General features: G+C 40.6%; 1 protein-coding gene across 2 annotated transcripts in view; it reads left to right on the forward strand.

The window, feature by feature from the left end:
- MTFR1 (mitochondrial fission regulator 1) overlaps positions 1-22,622 on the forward strand; it is a 74,043-nt gene that overhangs the window by 46,980 nt on the left and 4,441 nt on the right. For both annotated transcript variants that reach the window (XM_066266223.1, XM_066266224.1), the window contains 2 exons: positions 2,641-2,756; positions 21,209-21,438. In XM_066266223.1, the coding sequence (XP_066122320.1) occupies positions 2,641-2,756; positions 21,209-21,438 (346 nt within the window). The remainder of the gene's footprint in view (positions 1-2,640; positions 2,757-21,208; positions 21,439-22,622) is intronic.

Below are 22,622 nucleotides of genomic sequence, written 5' to 3' on the forward strand. Positions count from 1 at the left end.
CACATTGTTTTCCTGCATGAAAAGTTAACACTTAACAGAATATAATTTTAATAAAGTAGTTTAAAACAAATACTGTTTATAAGCAATAATTCTATTATAGAGCTATATGAGTAGAAAATCTTCTCAAATTGGAAAATCATAAAACCTAGAGTCCTAGATTAAATTCACATTAAAAAAAAAGCAAAAACTACTTTTATCATTTTCATGATTCATTTTGTAAAATAGATTTAATTATTTTTTAAAAATCAATGAACTTTGTTTCTGTAAACAAATTTAAGTCATTGTATATCCAGATACAATTAATTATAAAAATTATAATGTAGTAATAGAGAACTGTTTTTGGTAATTTTAAAGTTTTTGTAATAAACTTTTCATGTTTAATATATATTACAGATATTAATTTGAGAGATGTTTGATCTCTATGTTGTAAAATACTATGAAAATCTATCACAAAATGTGTTAACTTTTCTAAGTGCTTATTATTAAATTTAAATTTTATTTTTCAATTACATTTTTACATCCAGTATTATTTTTTATTAGTTTTAGATGTGCACCATAGCAGTTATTAATTAATTATCATTTTGCTTCCTTTTTTTTTTTTTTTTTTTTTTTTTTTTTTTGTATTTTTCTGAAGTTGGAAACGGGGAGGCAATCAGACAGACTCCCGCATGCGTCCGACCGGGATCCACCCGGCATGCCCACCAGGGGGCAATGCTCTGCTCATCTGGGGCGTTGCTCTGTTGCATCCAGAACCATTCTAGCACCCGAGGCAGAGGCCATAGAGCCATCCCCAGTGCCCGGGCCAACTTTGCTCCAGTGGAGCCTTGGCTGCAGGAGGGGAAGAGAGAGACAGAGAGGAAGGAGAGGGGGAGGGGTGGAGAAGCAGATGAGCACTTCTCCTGTGTGCCCTGGCCGGGAATCGAACCCGGGACTCCTGCACACCAGGCCGACGCTCTACCACCGAGCCAACCAGCCAGGGCTACAGTTTTAGTAACTTAAAATCATGTTTGTTTGATAATCAATTTACGGAAACAAGAACATACATTTGCCTTTTTTTTAATGTTGTTTCACACATTTTTAAAATAAATCAATCGTCCTCTGGGTGGTCAGGAGGCACAAGGACGTACATGAACGTTCGTTCTACTCAAAGGGGTAAGGCATTTTATATACTTGATGTTCTTAGTTTGTTATTGTTAAAATATCAGGTTTTTAAAATTTTTTATTCAGTGAGAGGAGGGGAGGCAGAGAAATAGACTCCTGCGTGCGCCCCTACTGAGATCCATCTGATAAGCCCACTAGGGGGTGATGCTCTGCCCATCTGGGGTACTGCTTCATTGCTCAGCAACCGAGCTCTTCTTAGCACCTGAGGCAGAGGCCATAGAGCCATCCTCAGTGCCTGGGGCCAACTCACCCCAATTGAGCCATTGATGGAGGAGGGGAAGAGAGACAAAGAGAAGTGAGGGGTGGAAGGGTAGAGAAGCAGATGGAGGCTTCTCCTGTTTGCCCTGATTGGGAACCGAACCCAGGACATCCGCATGCCAGGCCGATGCTCTATCACTGAGCAAACCAGTCAGGGCCAAATGTCAGTTTTCTAATGCTGCTTTATTAAGTTGATAGTGTTAGGTAATTATATTACATAATGGGTATACATACCAGCAGCTGATATGTTAAAATTTTATTCATAATAAAGGTATTTTAAATTTATAACTTTACTAGCATTATGTGTTTGCCTGGTATGTTTTACATTTGAGGAAGAAGTATTTTAAATGTAGCTTCCAGAAGCTTGATCTGGCAATGATAATGTTAAGGTTCAAACAAAGCATGGGTACACATTAAGTAAATCTCTTTGGCCTTTTAGATTATTTTCTTCATTTAAAATGTTATTTATTTTTTGCTTAAACCTTATTCCATCTTATTTTTTAATTATTCATTGACCATCTGGCTCTGAGCCATTATACTATAACTTAAATTTAATTCATTAAATTATATTTCTCTTGATTTTCAAGGTAAATTTCAGAACACTCATGCTTTTTCTTTGTTGTATTTATTTCTTTGTTGTAAAAATGTTTTCTTCCTTTGTGTATTTAAGCTTAGAGAATTCTGCTCTACTGCTAGGTTGGCATTAATATAGTACTCTTATATGAAAGTCAAGAAATTTAAGGATTTTTTTTGAAATTTAAGGATTTTTAAATTAAATGTATTTTCAACATTATAACAGCATATCTATAAATATCCATGTAAAAGTATTCCCAGATTTTGCACAGATTGGTCAGTTGTTTGTTCTTGTTCCTATACTTTTTTTTTAAACTAGATCTCTTCAAGAAAATTGATATTTTAATGCTTAAAATGTAAAAATTTTCTTAGTGTTTTAGGATGACTAGCTTTTTTTTTTTAACCAGTCTCATTTGACTTGTAAATAAAAATTGAATAAAGTTAAATTATAGTTCAGGGATTGTCATACATTATTAGGTGACATATGACATAACTAATGGTCCCTTTCATGGCGACCTTTCATGGAAATATCAAAAACTACCCATATGTTTATTGGGTAAACATGATGATTTTTATTTTGGTTATTAAAAAGTTATATTCTAATATTTTGGTGCCAGATGACAAACTTCCCCTATTTGTAATGTACAGCTTACCAGCCCTGCCACAGAATGGAGCCCCAGTCATCCCGGAGAGGATTCAGTGGCATCTTTTGCCGACGTTGGATGGGTAGACCAGGAAGAAGGAGAATGCTCAACAAGACGAAGGTTAGTCTGGAAGCCTACAGAGCTGAGATATAGTCATTATCTTTGTGTAATATTCCTTTTAACAGCTGAATTTGATCTCTAGTAACTGAGTTATTTTTTTTAGCAGTTTTCTTTACTGTTTATTTTAAAGATGCAGCTAGTATTTATAAAGTTCCTAGAAACATATAACTACTATGTCCGTAAGAATTATAGAATTTTAGCAGCTGCTGAAATAACTTAGTTGGGAAAGTGTTAGACTGAAGAATTTCAGAATTCACCCTGACCTCTGGTGGCACAGTGGATAAAGAAAGCATTGACCATGAATGCTGAGGTCACCAGTTCAAAATCCTGGTCTTGCCAGGTCAAGGCACATATGGGAGTTGATGCTTCCTGCTCCTCCTCCCTTCCTTCTCTCTCTCTCTCTCTCTCTTCTCTCTAAAATGAATAAAATCTTTTAAAAGTTACAGAATTCCTTGCCTTTTAGAAGTTCTAATATGAGATACCAGAAAGAACTGTCATAAATATATTTACATTAGTATAATATTAAAATGGTCTTATTGGAGTAGAAAAATCAGTATGGATTAGGGAGTTTGTGTAATCACTAGAGAATGATTCCTAAAAATTCTGAGTAAAGGTGGGTTGTGATTCAAAGGCAATAGTAATATGTAAGAGTTAGAGAGGTACTCCCAATTATTTGAAAGAACCTGAATAAATTATTACTATGCCTCGATCTAATAAACAGTTACTCAACTCTTCATTCCTATTAGGCGTCAAATATGCAGAGATAAAATAAAATATAGTTTCAGCCCGACCAGGCAGTGGCGCAGTGGATAGAGCATTGGACTGGGATACAGAGGACCCAGGTTCGAAACCCTGAGGTCGCTGGTTTGAGTGTGGGCTCATCTGGCTTGAGCGTGGGATCATAGACATGACCCCAGGTTGCTAGCTTGAAGCCCAAGGTCACTGGTCACTCGCTCTGCTGTAGCCCCCTGGTCAAGGCATATATGAGAAAACAATCAATGAACAACTAAGGTGCTGCAACTAAGAATTGATGCTTCTCATCTCTCTTCCTTCCTATCTGTTTGTCCCTATTGGTCCCTCTCTCCGACTGTCTGTTAAAAAAAATTATATATATATATATATATATATATATATATATATATATGGTCTCAGCTTTCTAGGAATACTTGGTGTGCTAGAGGAAATCAATGATACTGATACTATAAAGTCTACTAAGTAAATACAGAAGGCTGCTATAGATGAGAGGAGTTTGGCAAGGCTTCTCCAAGAAGGAGTTGTTAGAGCTGAGTCATGAGGTTGGTCAGAAGGAGCCAATTAAATAGGAAATCTGTATTCTAGGAAAAGTGAACAATATGTTTAAAGGTACTAATCAGGAGGCCACATGACATGTTTAGGGAACTTCAAATGGCTCAGTGAGGCTAGGGAGTAGCAGAGAAGGTTAAGCTATACGGGATGATTACAAGGTAGAGGTTTAAAGGTTATACATGTTAGGCTAAAAATTTATAGACTTTTTCCTGAAAGCACTGTGTAGCCCTGGAAGATTTTTAAGCACTATAGCAGCGGTTCTCAACCTGTGGGTCGTGACCCCGGCGGGGGTCGAACAAGCAAAACACAGGGTCCGATGGCTTTAGGCGACCCCTGTGTTTTGGTCGTTCGACCCCTGCCGGGGTTGCGACCCACAGGTTGAGAACCGCTGCACTATAGTATTATTATATCTGTATCTGTATTTTAGTAAAATTCCCCTGCAAATAGTGTCCTTTATTTTTTCATTTTATTGACTCTCTGTGTTGGTTTTTGTGCATTAGATGAAACAGTCACCTCTCCCAGTGTTGAAGGAGTGGCCTTGTGTAGGGGATGAATCTTCTCATTCAACCCTGGCCAGGCCTTGGTTGTTCCTCAAACTTCTGTGATTGTCCAAGCAACCTATTTTATTTTTAATAGTTCCCAATAGTTGAGGGTGAGCTAAGATTTGTCAGGGTTCTAAAGGGGAAGATCTTAGCACCTAGATTAAGGCCAAACCCTAAGGCAGCACTTTTAAAGTAGACAACTATGTACAATCTTGTGGGACCCCAAGTAGAAGCCCTGCTGGCCACCAAAGCCAGACAATCTGTAAATATCCCTGGGTAGTAGTCACAGAAACTGGGGCTTCAGGTGAGTGTGGAAGCTTTCTAGGAGACACCGGTGAGCTGTGGTGAGACAAAGGGGGAGTGCAAAGATGCTGGCCTCCAGCCTGCATTCCCATCAGAGCACTGTAGACCAGCCCGAAGTCTGCCACTCAGGTCAGAGCTCCAGGACAAGCACATATAGGCCTTTCTCACAGAACACGTGGGGGTGTATTTCAGTCTGCTGTCACGTGATGGGAGGAATAGCCTGCCTAGAACTGTTTCTCAGGCTATTACTACATTCCTGTGGGACCTGTAGTGCAGGCCTCCCTTGCCTCCAGAGTTAGGGAATCAAGGGGCACAGCCTCAAAAACCAGAGCGCTGACACTTGTAAAAGCTCTCCTTAGAGACCCCGATGTTCTGGGTGTGGCAGAGGGAGAGCAGCAGGAGGATTGCATTTAGAATCCTGCCCTTCAGACTGCAGCTACAATGATAAACTAATAGAGGCCTCTTTTCACAGAAATATTGAGTTCCTGGGGCTGTTGCTTCTTGCTATGCCCTGAGAATGGTAGCTATTTAGAACTCTTTCTCCCTTGGTTTTACTCCTTTGGGACCCGTGAATGTAAGTATCACTGATCAATAGAGCAAGGTGGTGTGCAAGTGTCCCCTGGTGGCAGCTCAAAAATCAGGGTGCCTGGCAAAGGTATCCACAGCTTTTGGATGAGATTCCAATTAGCTGAAGCGAGGCAGAGGAGAAGTGCAAAGACTGTATCTACTGGCCTCTGTTCCCTAAGGGTCTATGTGTAGACCTCTAGAAGTGTGCCAGACCTAAAGCCTGCCCCTCAGACCAAAGCTCCTGGATGAGCAAACAGCTCTTCTCAGAAAGACAAGGGAATTCAGTCTCTGTGCAAGTGCTCTGGGGGTGGTAGTCTGCCAAGAACTGTCTCTTTGTCACAACCCCATGGGAACCAGGAATGCAAAACTTCCTTGCATTCAGTGCCACGTGATCAAGGGTTGTCCCCTGAGTGGCAGCCACAAAAATTGGGGCACCAGACATAAAAACTGGGGGTGCAGCCACAAGAATTGGGGCACCAGACATAAAAACTGGGGGTGCAGATACATGTGAAAGGTCCCTTCTGGAAGATACTGGTGCCCTGGAGCAAGGCAGAGGGTAAAGATGGTGCCTGTGAGGGTAAGTGGGGTCGAAGGCCTAGAATTTGTGTGTTTGTTTTTTTTTTAAGGAAATTAAATTTAACAGGGTGACATTGGTCAATAAGAGTACATAGGTTTCAGATAAACATTTCTGTAGCATTTGAACTGTTTATTATGTTGTATACCCATCACCCAAAGTCAAATCATTTTCAATCACCTTCTGTTTGTCCCTCTTTTTTTTTTTTTCTAAATGTCAGAGTGCTTGGTCAGACTTGAAAACATTTAAAACAAAGTCCTTGGCAACCTGCAAATTATTCCTGGTAACCTTGCTATTCCCCTGGCCATATTTGTCCCTCTTTACACTTTTTCCTCCACCCCCTCCCCAGAAGGCCTAGAGTTTTCCCATCCAAGGACTAACCAGGCCCGACCCTGCCTAGCTTCCGAGATCAGACGAGATCGGGCGCGTTCTAGGCCTAGAGTTTTGAAGGAAAAAAGATAGGACTTAAAGTTGGCATCTACCAGCGTCTATCCCCAGAATTTATCCCAGCAGCCCCCTTGATGGGTAAGTTAGATGCGTGCTCCTCAGGTTTATGCTTTAAAATTAGCAAATGAGACTCTTACATGAAGTCTGGGCAGGATCAGCTGCTTCTGTGCCAGACACTGGGTCATGAGCCTCAGCGGGAGAGCACCTTTGAGAGCTGTTTCTCAGATCACTAGAGCCTTGTGGGTCTCTTGGATATGAGCCCTGATGGTTTTCATGGCTAGATGTATTGGGTGCTCATCTCTGAGATACAGGTCTTAAATGATGGGGTACCCAATGTATTCAGACTTTGCTCCACAGGAAAAAGCTCTGAGTTTTGAGTTCCCTCCCAAGAGTAGGCCACTGTGCCTGGGGTGGGGTTTATGACAAGACTGTGTCTCAGCTGCTCCATCTTCAGTGTGCTTTTTTTCTTTTGATGTATAGTCATTGCTCAGCTAGGTTTTGGTTTATTTTCCAGAAGAAATTATCCCACTTGTAGCAGTAGATTTGGTGTGTTCGTGGGAGCAGGTGAGTTCAGGATTTCCTATTCTTCCTATGTTGCCATCTTGAACTGGAACTCGGTATTCCTGGGTATGGAGGGACCAGTTTGTTTAACATGCAGCAGCTGATGGAGATCTGGCTTGTTTCTCATTTTTGGAATAAAGTTGCTAGAAACATTTGCATACAGGTTTTTGAGTGAACATAAGTTTTCATGTCTCTGTGCTAAATACATTTTTTGGATCATATGAGTCATAAGGTAGTTGCATGTTTAGACTTGAAGAAACTGACAGTTTTCCAGAATGGCTGTACCATTTTACAATCCCAACAGCAGTGTGGGGCTGATTGGTTTTCTTGCATTCTCACTCACATTTGTATTGTCACTCTTTTTTCTTAGGAGTTCTTTGTTCTAGATATGAATCCTTTTCAGATACGGGGTTTGTAAATATTTTCTCCCACTTTGTATCTTGTCTTTTCATCTATTTAATAGGGTCATTCACAGAACATTTTTTACTTCAATAAATCCACTTTATCAATTTTTCCTTTAATAGTTATTGCTTTTGTTGTCAGGGTAATACTAGCTTCATAAAATGAATTGGAAGGTGTCCCTTTTCTATTTTCTGAACAGCTTGTGTAGAACTGGTGTTCTGTAAACATTTGGTAGAATTCTCCAGTGAAACCATCTGGGCCTGGAGATTTTTGGGGGAGAGGGTTAAAATTATGAGTTCAATTTCCTTAATAAAGTTATTTGACTATTTTATCAGTTTCATATTGAATGAGATGTAGTTTCTGCTTTGAAGATGGAATTGGTCCATTTCTCCTAGATGGTGAGATTTATGTGTATATTAATGTTCTTAGTACGGCAGGTCCTCAGATGATATCGTTTTGTTATAACATTGATGAGAAAAAAAAAATCAATTCCCAGCAGGGCCATTGTCTGTGTGTAGTTTGCACATCCTCCCCATGTCTTCATGCATTTCCTCCAGGTACTCTGGGTTCTTCACTCATCCCAAAGATGTGTGTCTCAATTGTACCATTATGAGTGAGGTGAGTGTGAGTGTGCCCTGCAGTGGAATAGCACGCTGGCCAGGGTTGCTTTCTGCCCTGTTCCTGAGCTGCTGAGACAGGTTTCAGCCCTCTCGACCATGAACTGGGATAAGCAGATTGGGAAATAGTTATTTTACTTGTTTATCAATCTTTCTTAAATATATATATATACCTTGTATTTATTCCCATGTTTAATATTAGAAGTGTTTGGGTCTTTATTTAGAAGTTTGGTGATGTTTTTGGGACAAGAAATAAGCTATTAAGAACTTAACTCTTGGCCCTGGCCGGTTGGCTCAGCGATAGAGCGTCGGCCTGGCGTGCGGGGGACCCGGGTTCGATTCCCGGCCAGGGCACATAGGAGAAGCGCCCATTTGCTTCTCCACCCCCCCCTCCTTCCTCTCTGTCTCTCTCTTCCCCTCCCGCAGCCAAGGCTCCATTGGAGCAAAGATGGCCCGGGCGCTGGGGATGGCTCCATGGCCTCTGCCCCAGGCGCTAGAGTGGCTCTGGTCGCGGCAGAGCGACGCCCCGGAGGGGCAGAGCATCGCCCCCTGGTGGGCATGCAGGGTGGATCCCGGTCGGGCGCATGCGGGAGTCTGTCTGACTGTCTCTCCCCGTTTCCAGCTTCAGAAAAATACAAAAAAACACCAAAAAAACCTCTTACATCAAAGTTGCCATTTCGATCACCGGTCAGGGCACACACAGGAACAGCTCATTGTTCCTGACTCTTTCTCTCTCTCTTTCTTCTCTATTCCCCTTCCTCCTCTCTCTCACTAAAATCAATAAATCTGGTGTGGGGGAAAAAAAAAATTAACTCTTATTTATGTCAATAAGCCTGTGGTAAAAATAGGTTTCATTATATGGCCTTTCGCTTAAAGCTGCAGTTTCCAAAACCCATTGAGGACATTAAATGATAACTTACAGTATTCCTTTACTGTCCTTTTTGATGACTGGAAGGTGCATAGTGATATTTGTTTCTACCTGATACTAGTAATTTGTCTTCTTTTTTCTTTTTTATGTCAGTTTTATTAATTTTTTTTGAAGAGCCAATTTCTATTTCATTTCTTTATTGTCTCTCTGTTCAGTGTTACAGATTTCTGCTTTTTCCCCCTTTTACTTGCCTAGAGTTTATTTTGCTCTTCTTTATCTAGGATTTTTAGGTGGGAAATTATATTATTTGAGACCTTTTTTCTATTTTAAGTACTTAGTACTATAATTTTCCTCTCAACACTACTTTAGCTATGTCCCACGAATTTTGATATTGTTGTATTTTTATTTTGATTCAGTTAATTGTATTTTTAAATTTTCCTTGACATCTTCTTTGACCCATGCATAATTTAGAAGTTTGTGGTTTGGTTTCTAAATGTTAGAAAAATTTCTTATTACCTTTCTGTTACTGATTTCCTGTTTGGTTCTGTTGTGGTTGGAGAACACACACTGTATATTTCCATTCTTTTAAATTTATTGGTGTTTTTTTATTGGCCCAGATATGGGACATTTTAATATCTATAATGTGGGTGCTTGAAAAGAATGTATTTTCTGTTGTGAATGGAATGTTTTAATACATATCAAGTATTAGATCCCATTGGTTGATGCTGTTGTTGAAGTCTATGTTCTTCTTGATTTTCTACTTTCAGTACTGTTGAAAAGAGGGTTGTTAAGGTCTTCAACTGTATTATGTAGATCTGTGTCTTTTTTCTTTCTGTTCTACCAGTTTCTGCTTTTCATATTTTGGAGGTCTGTTGTTTGGTGCATACACATTTAGTATTTCTCTCTTATCATTTTAATTTTATACAAGGTCCCTTCCTGATAATTTTCTTGGTTTGAGTCTCAAGTCTACTTTATCTAAATTATTATAGTCACAGTTGTTGTCTTTTGGTTAGCATTTGTACAATGTATCTTTTTTTAGTTCTTTTTACTTTCATCCTGCTTATATTACATTTAAACTGAGATTCTTCTAGACAGCATATTGTTGGGTCATATTTTTTAATCCACTTTGGCAGTCTGTCTGTTAATTGATAAATGTAAACTATTTATATTATGTAATTATGTTAGGGCTTCAGTCTGGCTTTTCCCTGTGTTCCATTTTCTTCTAAGATTTTTATTGATTTTCCAGGGGGTAGAGAACAAGAAGTATCAACTCATAGTTGCTTCACTTTTAGTTGTTTATTGATTGCTTGTTGTATGTGTCTTGCCTGGGCAAGCCCAGGATTTTGAACCAGAGACCTCAGTGTTCCAGGTTGACACTCTATCTACTGCGCCATCACAGGCCAGGCCTGTTTTCTTTTTTCCTGCTTTCCTGTGGGATACTTAAACATTTTTTTGGAATTTCATGTTGATTTATCTGTTTTGAGGTATCTTTGTATAGGTTTTTTGGTTGTTAATCTAGGAATAGCAGGTCCTCAGATAACATGGCTTTGTATAACATTGTTTCATTATAGGTGGTTAAGATGCCATAGGTACTTAACTTTTTATACCAATTAGCCTGTGGTAAAATTGGTTTAATTATATGTCATTTCACTTAAAATCACAGAATCTATCAAGGACTTTAAGTGAGGACTTAGTGAGTTCCACTGTATACACATAACTTGCCACATTCTATTGGTGGTGTCTTTTTAGCAGTTTGTCTTCCTTTATGTCCCTGTACCCTCCTTTTTATAATATAATTTCCTGAATAATTTTCTACAGACGTTTAGAATCATATCAGACAACAGTAAAATATTTGCTTCAGTCATCAAACAATTTAGAAAACTCAAGAGGAGAAAGTGTTTACCCATATTTTTGCTATGTTTTTCTTCTGATATAAGGTTCCTTTTTTTTTTTCTGTCTTTCTGTTTAGTTTCCTTTACTCATTGTATTAGATTGAATCTCCTGGCAATAAATTCTTTTAGTTTTTCTCATTTGAGAATTATTTTTTTAATTCAGTGAGAAGAGGGGAGGCAGAGGACAGACTTCCACATGTGCCCCAACCAGGATCCACCCAGCAAACCCACTAGGGGGAGATGCTCTGTTCATCTGGGGTTGTTGCTCCATTGCTCAGGAACTGAGCTCTTCTTAGCACTTGAGGCAGAGGCCATGGAGCTATCCTTAGTGCCCAGGGCCAACATGCTCCAATCAAGCCATGCCTGCAGGGGGAAGTGAGTGAGAGAGAGAGAAAAATGAGAGGGGAAGGGTGGAGAAGCAGATGGATGCTTCTTCTGTGTGCCCTGACCGGAATGGAACCTGGGACATCACACACTTGGCCAATGCTCTACCACTGAGCCAACTGGCCAGGGCTGAGAATTCTTGACTTCCCAAATTTTAAGAGATATTTTTGCAGGATATAAGGTTATGAGTTCATAATTTGTAATTTGTTTCTTAGCACTTTAAAAATGTATCAGTTTCTGCAAGCCTTCATGTTTCAGATAAAAAATCCTGCCATTCAAATAGATTTCCACTATAGATAAGGTATCCTTTCTCTCTAGATTCTTCAAAATTTTCTTTGTCTTTAGTTTTCAAAAGTCTAAGATGTGTCTCAACATGGAATTCTTTGGGTTGATCCTGCCTGTATTTCTCAGTCTTGCCCGCTTTCTTGTCCTCATTCTCCTTACCTTCTGGGATCCCAGATGACACAAATACTAGATCTGCTGTTGTCCCACCAGTCACTACAATTAATTTTTCCCTGGTCTCTTTGCTTTCTGTTTTTTAGAATGGGTAATTTATGTTGCTCTATCTCCAGATTCACTGATTCTTTACTGTCTTCTCCATTCTACTTCTTATCCCATCTATTGTGTTATCTCAGTTATAACTTTTTTTATGAGAAGCATCAATTCTTTGTTGCTGCACCTTAGTTGTTCATTGATTGCTTTCTCATATGTGCCTTGACTGGGGGGCTCCGGCAGAGCGAGTGACCCTTTGTGGCCTTGACTTCAAGCCAGCGACCCTGTGCTCAAGCCAGCAACCTCGTCCTGTGTGTCCCAGTCTAATGCTCTATCCACTGCGCCAGTGCCTGGGAAGGCTCATTTATTACTTTTCAGTTTGAAAATACTTTGGTTGTCCTTTACAGTGTCTGTTTCTTTTACTGAGACTGTTTATTTATTAACTTGAAAAGTGATGGTCATTGCTCTTTAAATTCTTTTTATCATAGTTGCTCTGAAATCTCTCAGATAATTCTAACATCTCTGTAATCCCAGAATTCACATGTATTGATTATCTTTTTCTATTTTTTTTTTTTTTAAGTGAGAGGTGGGGAGGCTGAGAGACAGACTTCCCGCATGTGGGCCCTGACCTGGCAAGCCCACTAGGGGGCGATGCTCTCTTGCTTGGCAACTAAGTGAGCTATTTCAGCACCTGTGGTATGACCATGGAGCTATCTTTAGCACCCAAGGCTAACTTGCTCATACCATTTGAGCCATTGCTTGCAGGAGGGGAAGAGAGTGGGGGGGGGGGGGTTGGAGAAGCAGATGATTGCTTCTCCTGTGTGCCCTGACCAGGAATCGTACCTGGGACTTCCACACGCCATGCTGACACTCTACTGCTAAGCCAGGGCCTTCAGTTTTTTCCTAAACAATAATATATACATTAAATTTTTTTCACACTTGACATACAATATTAGTTTCGGGTATACAAACGTAGTGATTAGATACTTATACACCTTAATAAGTGATCACCCCCAAAAAAACTAGTACCCAACTGACATCATATGCAGTTATTACAGTATTATTTACTACATTCCCTATGCTGTACTTTCCATCTCCGTGACTGTTTTTATAACTGGTAATTAATTTGTACTTGTTTATTTCTTTCACTTTTTCACCCATTCCCCTCCCATCTGGGGACCATCATATTTTCTCTGTATCTGTGAGTTTGTTTTTGTTTATTTTGTTTGTTCCACAGGTAGGTGAAATCATACAATATTTGTCTTTCCTTGTCTGACTTCACTTATCATAATTACCCCTAGGCCCATTCTTACTGTTGCAAATGGTAAGATTTCATTCTTTTTTATGGGTGATATTCTATTGTATACATACGAACCACATCTTTATCCATTTATCTATTGATGGACACTTGAGTTCTTTCCATATCTTGGCTTTTGTACATAATGCTGTAGTAAACATAGGGGCGCACATATCTTTTCATATTGATGTTCTGGATTACTTCAGATACATACCCAGAAGTGGAACTGCTGGGTCATAAGGTAGTTCAGAATTTACCTAGTGTGCCATCTTAACCGGAAGTCCCAGTTCTGATTCTTGATTTAATTGAAACCTAGATATTTTGGAAATGTGAAACTGCCTCTTAAGCCTTTTCTTTCAGCTGGATCTCTCTGATAGCACTCTTGTTGGAGAAGAGTGGACCCATCATGTTATTTCCAGGAGGGAGCAGAAGTCCAGGTTTCTCACTTGGCCTCTTTTCACCCCCTCTGGCAAGCTCCTTATTACTGCTGGGCAGGTGGGAACTCTGGTTCCCCACAGGCCTCCTGTGACACCGGACCAGTGGGAGAAGTGTGCCTTGTTACCACTGAGTGGGATAGAATTCCAGGCTCCAACTGTGTTCACTGATAGCACAGGGGGGTGAGGTGCCTTGTTCAAGTCCCTGCTCCCTGTCTTCTCTGACGCAACCCTCCAGGGTCTGAGGCCCGTTATAGTCTAGAAAGGGTGGAAGTTGGCCTTTGCTGCGTTGGTAGAGTTGGGGCTACAGTATTTCCTGTGATATTGGCTGGAATTATCTATCTATGAAGGCTGCTCCTTTCTTGGTCCTTTACCTTGAGAGAGCAGGCTTTGTTGGGGCTTCCCCTACCCCCACATCCACTGGCATTTTTGGCTTATGAGTGACTCTTGCACCCAGCTTGGGATATATGAGGCAAAAGGAAAACTCAGAGAGTTTACTCCTATGTTATTTTTTTGGTTTCCAAGGTTCTAGCCAAGTCTGTCTTCTCTCTACCTTTCAGTCTTCTTATATTTTATATAAAATGTCCAGTATTTTTATAGTTAGCAGGGAGTTAAAATAGTTAGATGTAACAGAACATCTTCATCTTCCTGGAGAAATAAATATCTAAAGGCTTTTTAACACAAATGCCAGGTGTACACTGGATATGACATAGTGGAGTCGTCATGGGGACTGATTATAGAGTAATTGAGTTGGCATAATGGCTCTGGATAATGGATTATGTCTGTGATGTCAAAAATAATTGGCTGAGGCAGTCTTTGAAAAGGTGCCTGGAAGTACCCTAGGTAAAGATAATTTGAACATGAGCCAAGTGAGAAGGAAACAGGAGACACAGTTGCATCTGAGTGGTGCTCTGCAGGAGAGTTGACAGGTCAGGTTCCCCAGAGTTCCAAGGTTAGTGACATGGCACATGTGATTAGAAAAGTTGGGGAGACTTTCTCTTCTACAGCATGATGGTATATTACTCTTTGCATTGATTGTATTGAACTGTAGAAACACATAAATCTAGGTGGCTGGGAATGGTGCTCTCAGTATATTTCCCCTCTGGCGAACACCCAGTAGACAGACTGATACCTCTAAGTTCCATGGAAAGGAGTTTAAGAAAGCTCTATTTTATTGGTTTTACATACCAGAAAAAATTTTTTTAATGTTTATTTTACTGATTTGAGAGAAAGGGAGAGAGCAGGAAAGAGATAGGAGCATCTGTTCCTATATGTGCCCTAACCAGGGATCAAACTGGCAACCTGTGCTCTTCAGGATGATGCTCTAACCTAGTGGTAGTCAACCTGGTCCCTACTGCCCTCTAGTAGGCATTCCAGCTTTCATGGTGGGCAGTAGCGGAGCAACCAAAATATAAATAAAAAGATTTAACTATAGTAAGTTGTTTTATAAAGATTTATTCTGCCAAACTTAGCGAAAATCCGAAATAAAGTACTTGGTAAGTAATTATTATTATATGCTTTAAGTTGCTATAACTCTGCTTTATAAATTTTATAAAGTGAAATTACTTCCATACTTTATAAATCACCATTACTATGGAACCGGTGGGCGGTTAGAAAATTTTACTACTAACAGAGATACAAAAGTGGGCGGTAGGTATAAAAAGGTTGACTACCCCTGCTCTAAAGCAACTGAGCTATCTGGCCAGGGCCAGAAAATATTTTATATTGTAAGATTGAAGAGGTGGCAAATTTACTATATATTTAAAATAGGACAAAGTAGAAAGAAAGGTGAGAGTTAATGGCATTTTGTCTTGACAATTACTGAATACTAGTACTATATTACCGAGTAATTTGAGTATCTGTCACTGTGATATGAAAGTCATAGTATTCCGTCTCTGGGAAAATATGCATATATATGAATCTTTGTTTTCAAATGCATTGAAGTTCAGTCTTTTCATCTCTAAATTGTAACTATTAATCCCTACCTTGAATGCAGAATTTTTAAAGATTGCCTAAAAAAAATCTTAGCAAGGTAGTATGCACACAGTAAGGTGCGTGTGTGTGTGTGAAATGAAAAGGCACATTTTCATTTCCTTTTGAATTAACAGAATGGCCCCAGAATTAGAAATCTTACTTTTTATAAGAAGCATTGAAATTCCTTGAAAGAATCGATAAAACTGATAATCTTATCTAAGATAATTAATTTATTCTATTTCATAATAGAAGCCTAAGGGGAATGTATAATCTTTTGATATATATACACAGCATACTTGCACTAAGTATGATGAACTTAAAGATGATACTATAAATCTATGCGGCTTCTAGTAGACATGATAGATATTGTCATGAATATTTGAGTAACTTTTGTAATGAACGTTTATAGATTCATAGGATTGAAAGTATTACAGATAGCCCTTTTTCTTACACCAGAATGTTTGTAATCTAATTGCTAAGATGGAACATATTTACATAACCTGTAATATAAGGCTAGTGACTAAGGTGAGATAAGGACTTTAAGATAAGCAGCTTTTAATATTTCAAATTGAATATTAAATATGAAATGGAATGTGCTGTTTTTCACGGAGTGTTGGGGAAGAACCCCAACCTCGTAAAGCATGACAGTGAGTAATTAGACTCCAAAGGAAATGATTCAGCAAGCAGGCAGGCTCACCACAGTTCAGTAGGTGTGAGTGTGGACCTGGAGACTGGCCCAGTGGATCAGAGCAAGAGTTTCCTACTCACAGCAAACAGCAGGTGTTAGTTCTCATTTTAATTGCAATTACTTGACACTAGACATAACTGATAATTTATATCAATAGAATATTGCATTCAAGGTAGAAATGTCATTTTTAGTAAGATCTGGCTTTTAAAATACAAGAGACTTGCTGAACAAAGCCTAGAACAACTGATATAACAAATTCCACTAGTGCTTTGGGTCAGTTGCCTCAGCAGTCCTGCCAACTCCCCTATATAAGTCCTTTCATGGAAATGTCCCCAGTCATGTTGCTCACTTTGGAAAGACTGTTGGTTTTCTACCCAGCTCATGTTTGTAGGGACTAATTGGATCCTGTTAACATGGTATATTTTTATACCTTTCTATTCTCTAAACTAAAAATCATTTTGGGAATCCACTTTTCCTATGACACTGGGCTAATTTAAAACATTCTCATAGTTTGAGTTTTCATTAACCATGAGATAAGGGGAAAGGACCCTAGAGGTGCATTATACTTAATTTAGAATTTTTTTTTGAAATGGTCATTGGAGCTTTAAAAAAAAAAAAAGTCTTATTTATGAAAATTGTATTCCAGAAGAGGCAGTTCTTGATACTAACATTGAAAAGATAAGAGCCTGACCAGGCGGTGGCGCAGTGGACTGGGATGCCGAGAACCCAGGTTCAAGACCCCAAGGTCGCCAGCTTGAGCGCAGGCTGGCTCTTCTGGTTTGAGCAAAAGCTCACCAACTTGGACCCAAGGTCACTGGCTCGAGCAAGGGGTTACTTGGTCTGCTGAAGGCCCGCAGGCAAGGCACAACGAAAAACTAATGATTGATGCTTCTCATCTCTCTCCTTCCTGTCTGTCTGTCCCTATCTATCCTTCTCTCTTACTCTCTGTCTGTAAAAAAAAAAAAAAAAAAAAGATGAGAGCTTGATCAATTGTGTGTAACAGCACTCTGAATAGGAGCCTGTACTATTCTACTGTAAGCACTTGGAGCCAAAATCAGACCAAAAAAAAAAAAAAAATAGAAATCTCATTAGAAGTTGGTATGACCCGCCTGACCTGTGGTGGTGCAGTGGATAAAGCGTCGACCTGGTCGCCGGTTCAAAACCCTGGGCTTGCCTGGTCAAGGCACATATGGGAGTTGATGCTTCCTGTTTCTCCCCCTTCTCTCTCTCTCTCTCTCTCTCTCTCTCTCTCTCTCTCCTCTCTAAAAATGAATAAATAAAAAAAATTAAAAAAAATAGTTGGTATGACCCTGACCTGTGGTGGCGCAATGGATCGGGCGTGGACCTGGAATGCTGGGGTCGCCGGTTCGAAGACCTGGGCTTGCTGGGCCAAGGCACATATGGGAGTTGATGCTTCCTGCTCCTCCCCCTCCTTCTCCATCTCTCTCTGTCTCTCTTCTCTAAAATGAATAAATTAAAAAAATAATTTTAAAAAAACCTTAGCGGACCTGGCCAGTTGGCTCAGCGATAGAGCGTCGGCCTGGCATGCGGGGGACCCCCGGGTTCGATTCCCGGCCAGGGCACACAGGAGAGGCGTCCATCTGCTTCTCCACCGCCCCCCTCCTCTCTGTCTCTCTTCTCTTCCCGCAGCGAGGCTCCATTGGAGCAAAGATGGCCCGGGCGCTGGGGATGGCTCCTTGGCCTCTGCCCCAGGTGCTAGAGTGGCTCTGGTCGCGGCAGAGCGATGCCCCGGAGGGACAGAGCATCGCCCCTGGTGGGTGTGCCGGGTGGATCCCGGTCTGGCGCATGCGGGAGTCTGTCTCTCCCCGTTTCCAGCTTCAGAAAAAAACAACAAAACAAAACAAAAAAACCTTAGCATTAGCAACACCATTTAAAAAAAAATTGGTATGAAGAAAATGGTTTTAAAAAACATGTTTTTGGCTGTTTGTCTTCTGCTTTGAGGACATGCATACTCGAAACCTCTTTTTGTTTTTTGTTATTTATTAAAATTTGTCTGAATTACACACACAAAAGAATTTAAAGAGCATTTCTCTTAGTTTAGATTAATTCTGCCTCTGGAGTCCAAGTTTTGTTTTGTTTTTTTTTTTAGAAAATTAAAATTTTCAAAACCCTGGACTTGCCTGGTCAAGGCACATACGGGAGTTGATGCTTCCTGCTCCTCCCCCTTCTCTCTCTTGCTCGCTCTCTCCCCCCTCTCTAAAATGAATTTTAAAAAATTAGAAAATTAAATTTAACAGGGCAACATTGATCAACAAGAGTACACAGATTTCAGGTGAACATCTCCACAGCATTTGAACAGTCGATTGTGTTGTATGCCAATCACTTCAAGTCAAATCATTTTCTGTCACCTTATATTTGTCCCTCTTGTAGTCAGTCTAGCTCTTACTAGCTCTCTGAAGGATGGCAAAACAGATTGGTTCTGAGAATGAATTGACTGTCTTAAAAACAAACAGATGTCTGTGGGAAAGGGGTGTGTATGTTTTTAAAGCAAGGAGCATGTGTGTTAATTTTCATAAAATTCTAAATTTCTTCCATTACAAGGAAGACTGTTACAGGGCAACTCTTATTTCTGTTCATTTTTGGTTCTCAGGCTCCTGGAGATGTTGATTTCTTTGTGTCTCTGAGAAGAAGTGATCATTTCAGGATTGCTTTCTTTTTTCAGCTTATAAAAATCCACATTTAAACTTATACCTTATTTATAACTTTTTTTTGAACTTATAACCAACAGTATTAACATAGAGAAAATGCATAATACATAAAGTTATAAAAATAGCATACATGTAAAAACAGGTGATCTGACACTGTTGCTTAAATCACTTTGCTCAATGCCCTAAGCTTTTTCTCTCTTATTTGGGCATATTGATATTCAAGATTGATGAGTTGCTTTGTCCTTAATTTTCATTAGATGGAAAAACAAAAGGATAAAATTCACCTGTAAATGTTATAGGGAGATAAAGATGAATTTTTTTTAAACATTGTAATTCTGTTCAGTATTTATTACTTTTTTATTTTGGGTAAAAGATAAAGATGTTCACCCTGGCCGGTTGGCTCAGCGGTAGAGCGTCGGCCTAGCGTGCAGAGGACCTGGGTTCGATTCCCGGCCAGGGCACACAGGAGGGGCGCCCATCTGCTTCCAGTTAAAAGAAAACTAAAACAATTTAATGTTATATATTGTATAACAGTTAGGATTTACTTTGACTACATGTAACATAGAAGCCAAAAATAATAGTGACTTCAGCAGAATAGTTCATTTTTCTCTCCATGTAGTTTGTTTCTCTCTTATAGACAATCAAAATAGCTAGTCTGGGGCTGACAGTGCTTCCACCGTGTCCTCAGGGACCCAGCTAGGTTCTCTGCAGGCCTTAGTATCGGCTTCCGTGTCAAGGTTAGCTTCTGGCCCTGTTTGACTCCATCTCAGTCCTCACCTTGCACTCAATGAAGGGGTCAGGCTAGAGATGAAAGGACCTTTTTAGCCTTCCTAGATGGCTCACAACAGTCTGCCTACATCTTATCAGCCAGAATATGACTGCATGACACTTTGAGGGAAGCTGAGATATGTTAATTAACTGGATTGTGGTGATTATTTCAAAATGTATACACATATCAAATCACCTTAAATATGAACACTATTTAGTTGTCAATTTTACCTCAGTAAAGGGGGGGGGGGGGATAGGGGCTTAGTGGCCAGGAAAACCTGATTATAGCAAATAGGAAAAAAAGGATAAGTATATAAATTGACAGTTCAAAAGAAATCTGAATTTTATTCTTAACCCCAAGACTTCCATTTGGAGCTGTGGAGTAGTGCACATTGAATTTTTTACACTCAGGTGATTATTAGTTACCATGTAGTTACTGAATGGATTCAATTAAAATAATTTTATTTTCTCCTTTTCAGTTTCTGATGCCGTGTTTGGCCCATATTGTTACAACATATCTTGGAATTTGATGTATTCTATCATACACAGAAAATACATTGACATGCAAAAGCCAAGACCCCCGAGGAAGGGCTAATGCGTTATTGATTTTATTTTGTCAAATACAACTAGTAGTTAACTACTTTAAAGAGCATTAAAATGTGTCTTCAGGCCCTGGCCGGTTGGCTCAGCGGTAGAGCGTCGGCCTGGCATGCGGGGGACCCGGGTTCGATTCCCGGCCAGGGCACATAGGAGGGGCGCCCATTTGTTTCTCCACCCCCCCCCTTCCTCTCTGTCTCTCTCTTCCCCTCCCGCAGCCGAGGCTCCATTGGAGCAAAGATGGCCCGGGCGCTGGGGATGGCTCCTTGACCTCTGCCCTAGGCGCTACAGTGGCTCTGGTCGCGGCAGAGCGACGCCTGGGAGGGGCAGAGCATCGCCCCCTGGTGGGGAGAGCATCGCCCCTGGTGGGCGTGCCGGGTGGATCCCGGTTGGGCACATGCGGGAGTCTGTCTGACTGTCTCTCCCCGTTTCCAGCTTCAGAAAAAAAAAAAAAAGTGTCTTCACTTAGTTCAAATCAAAACATTAATTGGCCTGACTGGGCAGTGGCGCAGTGGATAGAGCATCGGACTCTGGGATGCGGAGGACCTAGGTTCGAGACCCCAAGGTCGCCAGCTTGAGCGCGGGCTCATCTGGCTTGAGCCAAAAGAAGCTCACCAGCTTGGACCCAAGGTTGCTGGCTCGAGCAAGGGGTTACTCGGTCTGCTGTATAGCCCCATGGTCAAGGCACATATAAGAAAGCAATCAATTAATAACTAAGGTGCCACTACAAAAAATTGATGCTTCTCATCTCTCTCCCTGTCTGTCCCAATCTATATCTCTCTCTGTCTCTGTCAAAAAACAAACAAAAACATTAACTGGAATCTGTGGTGCCTTGTGCATATTATCTGGCGATTCAGAAGAACAATGGCAACAAGTCTAGGCCTGGTATGCGTCTACATTAGGTTGACCAGTATTTTATTGTTTTGGAACTTACAGGAGAGGATTTATGTGAGATTAGCCTGAAGACTGGCGCTTGGATGATGTGACCTGATACTTTCCGAGTGATTGACAATGTTTTGTTAATATATTCTTACAAAGCTGGTGACAGCCAATCTTATGTTTTCCTTGCAGGACAGAGGTCAGGTCAAGGCAGCCCCCTCATGATCTTCCTTTCTTTGAGAAGCCTCCAAGCAGGCAATTTTCCTTACCAAACCTGTCTCCAGAGGGACCTCAACCCAAGACACCACTGGCCAATGAGGAAGCACTGCAGAAGATCTGTGCACTTGAAAATGAACTTGCTGCTCTCCGAGCTCAAATTGCCAAAATTGTGACCCTGCAAGAACAGCAAAGTCTCACTTCAGGTCTGTAAGTCCAACATTTGTTTTAACCAGCAAACTGGAAATGAGATGAATGTCACTAATTTTTAAATAAGCAAGTAACGACCCTGGCCGGTTGGCTCAGTGGTAGAGCATCAGCCCAGACTGTGGATGTCATAGGTTGATTCCTAGTCAGGGCACACAGGGGAAGCGCCCATCTGCTGCTCCACCCCTCCCCCTCTCACTTTTTTCTCTCCTCCTCCCTTCCTTCAACCATGGCTCTACTAGAGCAAGTTGGCCCCAGGCGCTGAGGATGGCTCCATGGCTTCTGCCTCAGGCGCTAAGAAATGGCTCCAGTTGCAGAAGAGTAAGGGCCCAAGATTGGCAGCGCATCGCCTCCCTAGTGGGCTTGCCAGGTGGATCCTAGTCGGAGTGCATGCGAGAGTCTGTCTCTACGTGCCCTCCTCTCAACTAAAAAAAATTAAAATAAAATAAAATAAATAGCAAGTTAACAACTATTGTGGTTAGAAAACCAAGTCAAAATTAAGACTCTCAGCATAGTCTAATCCAGAATCCAGTCAAGTTTAACTGGTTTTGTTTTGGTGCTGTCAGAGAGGATGACAGATGAGTATATTTGGAAAACACAAATTCCTGCACTTGAACATAGGTGAATGCTGTGGGAGCTTAATTGCACCAGTCCCATTAGACATGAGGTTGTCTGTCTCAAAACAGTCCTGACAAGGTTGAGCGCTATATACAGTACTTACCTGCAAGACCTGAGACAAGTTCTTGGCCTTTCTACCTCCCTTTCCTGCTTTGATATGGAACTAAAAGTACTACTGTTATAGAGTTATTGTCGGAAGAAATGACATAAAATGCCTTTAGCATATACGAGTTGCTTCAGTCCTTTTCTCTTGCCCAGAGTAGAACCTGAATTCAGGTCCTCTGTCTCCTGGTCTGGTACTGTTGCTTTTGTTTGTGTGGCATTGACACTTTGGTGAAGAAACCACAGCCTTGAAATCCTAGTCCATTAACCTGCTGGCAGGTAGCAGTTGTTTTTCCTAGTGTTGTTCCTGAGTTTATGTGACCTACATCCAACCTGGTTGCACCACAGGGGATGGGGGGACACACTCTGGGCACTAAATGCTTGAGGAATCATCATTGTTTATTAAAAGACATTTATAACTTTAAAAAACCAAAGTCCTGCCCTTTTCTTCTAAGTTGCAGTT

Source organism: Saccopteryx bilineata, chromosome 3 (assembly GCF_036850765.1).
Source record: "Saccopteryx bilineata isolate mSacBil1 chromosome 3, mSacBil1_pri_phased_curated, whole genome shotgun sequence".
Taxonomy (NCBI): domain Eukaryota; kingdom Metazoa; phylum Chordata; class Mammalia; order Chiroptera; family Emballonuridae; genus Saccopteryx; species Saccopteryx bilineata.